This window comes from Colletotrichum karsti (assembly GCF_011947395.1).
Source record: "Colletotrichum karsti strain CkLH20 chromosome Unknown Scaffold5, whole genome shotgun sequence".
NCBI classification, from domain to species: Eukaryota; Fungi; Ascomycota; class Sordariomycetes; order Glomerellales; family Glomerellaceae; genus Colletotrichum; species Colletotrichum karsti.
Window position 1 is genome coordinate 78602 of NW_024065905.1, and position 7204 is coordinate 85805.

The 7204-nt window shown below is 55.5% G+C and overlaps 1 protein-coding gene across 1 annotated transcript; it reads left to right on the forward strand.

The window, feature by feature from the left end:
* Positions 1–4101: 4101 nt before the first annotated feature.
* On the forward strand, positions 4102–6621 carry CkaCkLH20_02031 (cytochrome p450; the record flags this gene model as incomplete). The annotated part of the gene is made up of 14 exons (XM_038884750.1): positions 4102–4413; positions 4474–4593; positions 4670–4731; positions 4809–4947; positions 4998–5037; positions 5104–5124; positions 5187–5320; positions 5388–5537; positions 5606–5702; positions 5749–5908; positions 5987–6065; positions 6120–6192; positions 6268–6506; positions 6568–6621. 14 exons carry the CDS (start codon positions 4102–4104, stop codon positions 6619–6621), a joined length of 1680 nt encoding a protein of 559 aa, XP_038749538.1.
* Positions 6622–7204: the final 583 nt, after the last annotated feature.

The window sequence follows — 7204 nt, forward strand, 5'->3', positions numbered from 1 at the left end:
ATTTTCGTCTCCTGTCTGGCATCATCTTGAAACGGCACCGCCGAAGCAGCTCGGCAACTTTTAATTACCACAGCAAGCCGGCGTCGTGCACAAAACCACGCCCGGCAAAAGCTGCCGCTCTGTCCGGGCGAGCCAGGCACCTTGTTCCGTCTTCGCTCCGGGGGCACCCACCCTTTCCCCTCTCCCAATTTTCGCCATGGAGCGACAATCCCGAGAGCGTTCAGCGCCATCTCGTTCCGGCGACGCGCCAAATTTGTGTTAATCAAACTCAACCTGCCCCGGCCTGGGCCCTTTCTTTACCCGCCCGTGCTGAGAGCGGACTTGCGCATGGCGACCCACCCCGGCCGTCTCTCGCCAGCACGCAACCAAGTCTCGCGGGATACAGCAAACGACTGCGGCGCCATCTTCAGCGAATGCCAGTTCCGATCTGGTTCGATTCCCAGAGAGAGGGCTGCATCGACCTGCTGATGCTCTCACGAAAGCGAACCCGCCGCCAATCGCAACGTCGTCGACGTGCAGAAGGTGTCGGAAGGTGGGAACACCGGCGACATCAACCTGGGGGCGCTCGGCTCGCTGCTCTCGGAGCTGCCCTCTGCGCACTGTCGCCGTGTCGAATAGGGGGTCAAGCCGAGTGTACCGCGGTCGCGACCCCAAACCCCCAAGTCCACGCGCTACGTGCTCCAGCCGTGAGCAGAGGTTCAGGCCCCGTCACGCCCACAGGCAGGCGCCGCGTCAACTATTGCCAGCATTCCCCGTTTCTGTAGTGAACGTAGTGAACACCTGAACTGGGGAGGACGGGGCTGAGACAGAGTACAACGATCCCAGGAGGCAATAGGCATTTCCCGCTGCCGTTACGTCTCCCGCCGGCGCCCACCTGCTTCGGGTCTCGCTACGTTGCTCTCTCGGCCGGGAGATGTCTGGCGTTGCATTCTTGATGCGGGACGTCTGAACAATGTCCCGGCGACCGAAAGAACGCATGTTCGCAATGGGCTCGGCAAATCTCCAGACAGGCTTACCGGCCGCTGTCGACATCTTACTGCTGTTATTCCGAGACGATCCTCGGTTGACGAGAATCGCGACATCTAACACCGGATCATGTCGCTGGGCCTTCTGGAGCATATCACTCTTGGCGGTCGCGCTTCTTTGGTGCGATTTCGGACACCAAGTCTTGGTTTCCGCCCCGGATGAAAATTGTTTCCACTGCCTGGGGGGTTTGCCGCAGGCGTTCCCGGCAATCTGGCCAGTGCGGTTTCCTCGAAAAGCCGCGCCGACCCGGGGCGTGCCAGTGCCAGTGCGGTTCGTTCAGCCGAATCAGCCCAGGTCAGCGCTGCGCAGCGGTCCGCGGCACAAACAAAACGAGAGGGACTCTGCTGGGCTCCCATCTGCTACCGATACAGCGTCATCCGAAACCCAACATCCGACACAGTGCAAGCAGCTGTGCTACCTCGTTTCTTCCAGCGTTGGTTCAGAAACAAACGAGCGTTCCATCGGCCATCCGTCCGCATTCCGTAGAGGCCCAAGGCCGTGGGTGTGCCGGCCAAGAGTAGCAGCGACCGGAGCAGCCCACCGTCATGCCACTGAAAGGTTGCCGCTGCGGTGCGCCATTTTCTCTCTTTCGAGCGTCTCCGGGCGAGCGGTCAATACCCAGAACGAAGGCGCTTGAGGCTGGATGGCAAGGCCAACCGCATGCCGGCGCGATGAACCCGTAAGCTGATGAGCGCTGACGACAGCCACGCTTCCTTTCTCCGTGTCTTCCGGAGGTCGCGCCCACTTTTCCCTGTCCCTGTTGGCCCCCTTCCGGAAGCTCTGCCCAGAGGCACCACGCCGGAGTTGATGTCATTTTCCAGCAAACCTCCGCCCTAGTCTCGCTCTTCTGCCCCATGTTGTCTTGGTACAATGCATGTAGCCCCGGCGCGTAATGTGATCCTCTTGACTCTCACGGATGTGGTGTCACGGGTTTTGTCCGGCACTCACTCGGCGATACTTCAGCCAGATTCGTGGGAAAGGAATGCCCACGAAAGTCTGCCAGGGAGTGGTTTAGCACAGCAGTTAGGCATCTGAACGGCGCGAGTTTGAACGGGTGCAACAACTGATCCTGCTGAATCGGTCTGTACCTGCGGACGGGTGCCGAGGACTGCGCGCTTCCTCGGAAGTGTCCCGACTCCCCTGCTCCTGGAGTCACTGGATCGCCAAAGGCGATGAATGGGAAAAAGCAGCCGAAACGATGGCATTTCTCACGCGACCGGCGATCAGTGCACCGACCAGGATGGGTGGCGTTGTGGCCTTGAGGCCTCGCGGCACTCGCGACTTGTGGGTCGTCCCGGAATCACTTCCGCCGGTTTCCGGACCATCGGCGCGGGCGAAGGCCCACTCGGTGAGGCCTTGAAGCGCCTGGCGCCACACCGATCCCCGCAGCCAGCATTTACGAATGCTGAAGCCGCCCAACTATGATGTCGCTGGCACGATTTTAGGCCTTCTGTCGGAAGATATCTGATGCTTTTCATTTCGCGAAAGACATGCTGGACATCTGGTCGCCCATGGATAACGGACTCAGAGGGTTCCACAGCGTACGGCCGACCAACACCCGTACCCGCGTGGCACCATGTGTGCCGTGAGCGTCCGCCCGCAACTCGAGAACGGTGCCCGACCGGATATCCAGCGGCGCGAATACCTGCCCCTGCGGTGCCTGCCTCGGAGTTTGGACGGCATTTTTCTTGGAAATCGACCCCTGCAAATCGCATTCTCTAACGGGTGTGGCACCTGGCTGATCTGTGACGTGTAGAGTGGTTCTGCCCCCCGCAACTTTGATTGCAACCCACGGCGCCGTCGAGCCAGTCCGGGCTGCCGACCTGGTCGCCGTTTGGAGGCTCCGCGGCAAGCGGGAGGCCTATCGTTTGCAGGAATTCGCAGCAATTGCAACTTTGGTTCGCGTTCTCCAGACGTTGTCGACCCTGACAAATTCATCGGCATTAGCACGATGTTAAATCCGAAGAAGAAAAATGCCGCCGGAGAACTCGGCCCCTCCCGGCAGCTTTCCCGGATATGTCAGCGGGGTCCTCGAATCCTCCGTCGTCCGAAGATGCCGAAACGGGGCATTCTTGCGCTTCGGCTGTTGGAATCAGTGAAGAGCTAACAGAATAAGCTTTCCAATAGACTGTCGCGTTTGTGCCCAGGCGTTTCCGGGCAGAAGTACGATTGTGCGGAGCAAGCTCACTATCGTCCGCAGTTCTACCCCGGATTCTGTTCTGTTCCACGCCTTCGGATTCTCAATGCTAGATTCGTCGAGGTTCCATATCTTGTTAGATATTATTTTCACCAGAAAAGCAGCGATGGCTTGTCCTCTGTTAACATGGATAGGAGGCAGCACTCTAAATGTCACCTACGCACCTTGCTGTCTCATTTGTGACTGCCTGTCGAGAAATGCTGGGGAAATTATAGGATACAGAGCTCCAGCCGGCTATAGCTGACCTAATTTTCCACTTCAGAAGATCCTCTTTACTCTGCTAGCCAACAGTTGCACACATTACATGTGCTTGAACCTACTCAAGAAAGCTGATTTTGGCAAAAGCTGCCGCGTATGGGACAGCCACCATCGGAACATCCGAGAAAACACGGCATAAACGACGCCGACCGCGCCGATTACCTACTTCTCAGTTATCAGATGGTCGGCGAACTCAATGGAAATATGTGGCTTCCTGTGCCCATGGTGTTGGGGACGATGTGATACCGATTTAGTGCCGAACAACCATGATACATTACCGAATAAGATCGCGTCTATGCACCAAGCGAATGAACATCGCAGTACACGACCTCTCGCATTTCCAGAAGCTCTCGCTGTTCAGATTTATATACATTGAGCCCACTCAACGCCGTGACGTAGGACCGACTCCCCCCGCACTTCCGGAGCCGCGGCGGCAGTCCCGGTGGGGTCTGTGAGCGGTAGAGGGACGGCAGTACGGGGTGTATCGAGACGCCGATCCCAGCCGTCGACGTCGGAAAACCCGAGCTGGTAATCTTGATATATCGATTATCTGAAAGAAAAGCAGTTTGAATCTTTGACGAAATTCTTGTAATTCGTCTGGTCGCTAAAACACATCGATAATGGAAGCAACGACGAGACAAGGTCTGCTAAGGCCGGTGCTGGAACACCCTAAAATCAGTCTCTTTCTCATAACCATCCTCGTCCTCGCGATATACGCACAAAAGCGGAAGAACAAGGCTCCGGGACGACGGGTACCCGCGCAACCCCCCGCGACCCCGATTCTGGGGCACCTCCCGGAGCTGATCCGGGAGAACAGGGCGAGGCGGTGGCATTTGAAGTTGTGCGAGTGGGCGCGGGAGTATGGGCCTCTGTTTGGGGTGAGGACGGGGTTTGTTGTTGATTATTATGTCAATTCGGATGTTTTGGTCAAGGTGAGGTTTTGTTGCCAAGGGGAAAGAAAGTTGAGAGTGGTTTTCTGACGATGGGTGTAGGAGATCTTCGACAAGAGGTCGGCGCAGACCGCGGACCGGCCGACGTGGATCATGTCGAGCGGGATCCTGAATAACGACTTCAATGTGTTGTTTTTGGATGCGAGCCATCCGAGGTGGAAGGTATGATATGATGATGCTCGCGAGAGTTTTGGATTTCGAGAGAGAGGGTTGTGTGTGGGTGCTGACTGTGAGGCAGAATCAGAGGAAGGTGATTCAGCAGCTCGTGACGAATGTGCAGCAGGCTGATAAGATCGTTCCGTAAGTCACTTACACCAAATGGATCGCGGATGATTTGACTATTTTTTTGCGCGGTAGGACTGATTGAAGGGTACAAGGCTTCTGGAATACGAGACCCTCAAGTTCCTCCGTGAGAATGTCCTCGACGAGAGCGGCGGGCTGGCTGGGTCGAAGCTGTATCAGGCTATTGGGAGGTATACCTACAGTGCCTTTGCGACGGCATTTATGGGCATGGAAGTAAGTTATCTCCTCGCTTCTGCGTTTCCATGTTTGCTGATGGTGAGCAGATTCCGGATACAGATGACCCGGTGATTCCCTTCATCATGGGTGAGTCGCGCTGTTTCCGATCTTGAATCGAGAGGATGAGGCATGCTGACGGAGTGTGTACAATAGAGGCCGAGATACAAATCATCAGTAAGCCGACATCCCTAGCTAGAACCGTGACCCGTCTGAAAGCTGACGATGGCGGTGCTTAGATACGTTCCCGGGTTCGAATATCATCGATCTGATCCCTTCGTTGGGAAAACTTCCGATGTTCCTCAAGCCGTGGGAGAGACGGGGACGAGCGAGGTATCAACGGGACTTGGCTTGGGCGATGAAGCGCGTTGAGGTTCGTCTACGTACTCCACATTTGAATTTCGGCTGCGCGAGTTGCAAATCTGACGGGGAGGTTGTAGGCCATCGAAGAGCGTCTGGCGAAAGGCGATACGCTAGTTGAAAATACGTTCCTTGGTCAGGTACTGCGACACGAGGAGATGAGGGGGATGTCTTGCAAAGAGGAGGTCGCGATCTTGGGTCTTTCTTTCATCGTTGGGGCTGCGGACACGGTGAGTCCATGTTTTTCCTCCCTCGTTAAAGCTCCTTCGAGGATATACTGACGGATATGATGTGGTAGAGTCGGATGACCACGTGGGCGTTCCTGGAGGCCATGATGATGTTCCCCGAAGTCCAGGCCAAAGCTCAGCGTGAAATCGGCAAGTTTTCCCAACCTCGTCAAGCTTAAACATCGTTGCTGATGGAAATGGATACAAGACCAAGTCGTCGGTGACAGGGTACCGACATATGCCGACTTCCACCGGATCCCATACGTCCGCATGATGATGAAGGAGGTCTGGAGGTGGCGGCCGCCCGTCGCGCTGGGACATCCGCATATCACCGCGCGCGATATGCAGGTTGGGGAGTATTTCTTGCCAAAGGGGTCGAGGTTGCATATCAACGCATAGTATGCTTGTCTTCCACGAGGAAAAGGGGGAGGATGAGGCTGACGGAGGTGTAGTGCGATTAGTCACGATCCGGCGAGGCATGAGGATCCGGAGCGGTTCTGGCCTGAGAGGTTTAAAGATGATGAGACTACGGTAAGATCACTTTCTTGCCGCTATAAAGGGAGGTTGGATATTGATCGTGGACAGACGATGGAGAGTATCAACTCGCAAGACCCGACGAAGAGAGACCACTTCGCCTTCGGGGCCGGCCGTCGCGTTTGTAAGCTTCACCCCTCCGCCGCTTTCCCCTTCTCAAACTCTCAGTCAGACATACAAACATCTGACCACAACACAGGCCCCGGCTACCACGTCGCCGAGCGCTCCTTCGTCATCACCATGATGCGCATCCTGTGGGCCTTCGACATCGCCCCGGCGCCCGGGACGAAGACGCCGTTGAGCTTTGCCGATTACGCGGGGGCTTTGCCTGGGAATCCGGCGGAGGATATGCCGGTCAAGCTACGGTGTAGAGGGGAGGGCAGGAGAGGGGATGTGTTGAAGGCTTTTGAGGAGGAGAGTGTGGAGAGACCGGCGATGGTGAGTTCGCGTTCGCGAGAGCTTTGATTGAGTTAATATGAAGCTGACGGGTGGTGTGTAGGTGCCGTTGAATTTGGGGGAGAAGTCGATACCGACTCCGGATGAGTATTTGTGAACTCAAGGAATGGGTAGAAGGGAATGGGATGCACTGGTAATCCAAATGCGTTGATAACTGCTGCAAGTCAGCGACTCATCACAAATGTCGTGTAACACAGACGAATTTGGCGACACGCATTTGTCTCCGCCTATCATCGTGTTGGGCATCAATGCAGAGGTATCTCACACAAGCCAAGACCTTAGTGAGAAATCTACATATATATATATATGTAGGCTCCATCCTCTCCTTTCATGTTTGGTGTATGACAGCGAAACCAAACTCCCTACACTGATTCACTTTCGCTCACACCAATGGACGGCTCGAAATGTCCCGAGAATGGCAACTCCACAGACTGTCTTCTTCGCAACATACTCCAGTTTCTGAACAACTCTCAAGCGGTCGACGCTGCCAAACCCGAATATGAGCTATGGAACCTCTACGTCACGATAGTAGTCGGTGTCATCGCCAGCTATATCGCGTTAGGGTCATCACTAGAACGCGTATACATCCGATCTGCTTCGATATATAGGAAATGCAACAGAAACACTATTGGAAAATGGTTCAGCTTGAATCGATTAAGATGGAATTTAGCGACAATGAA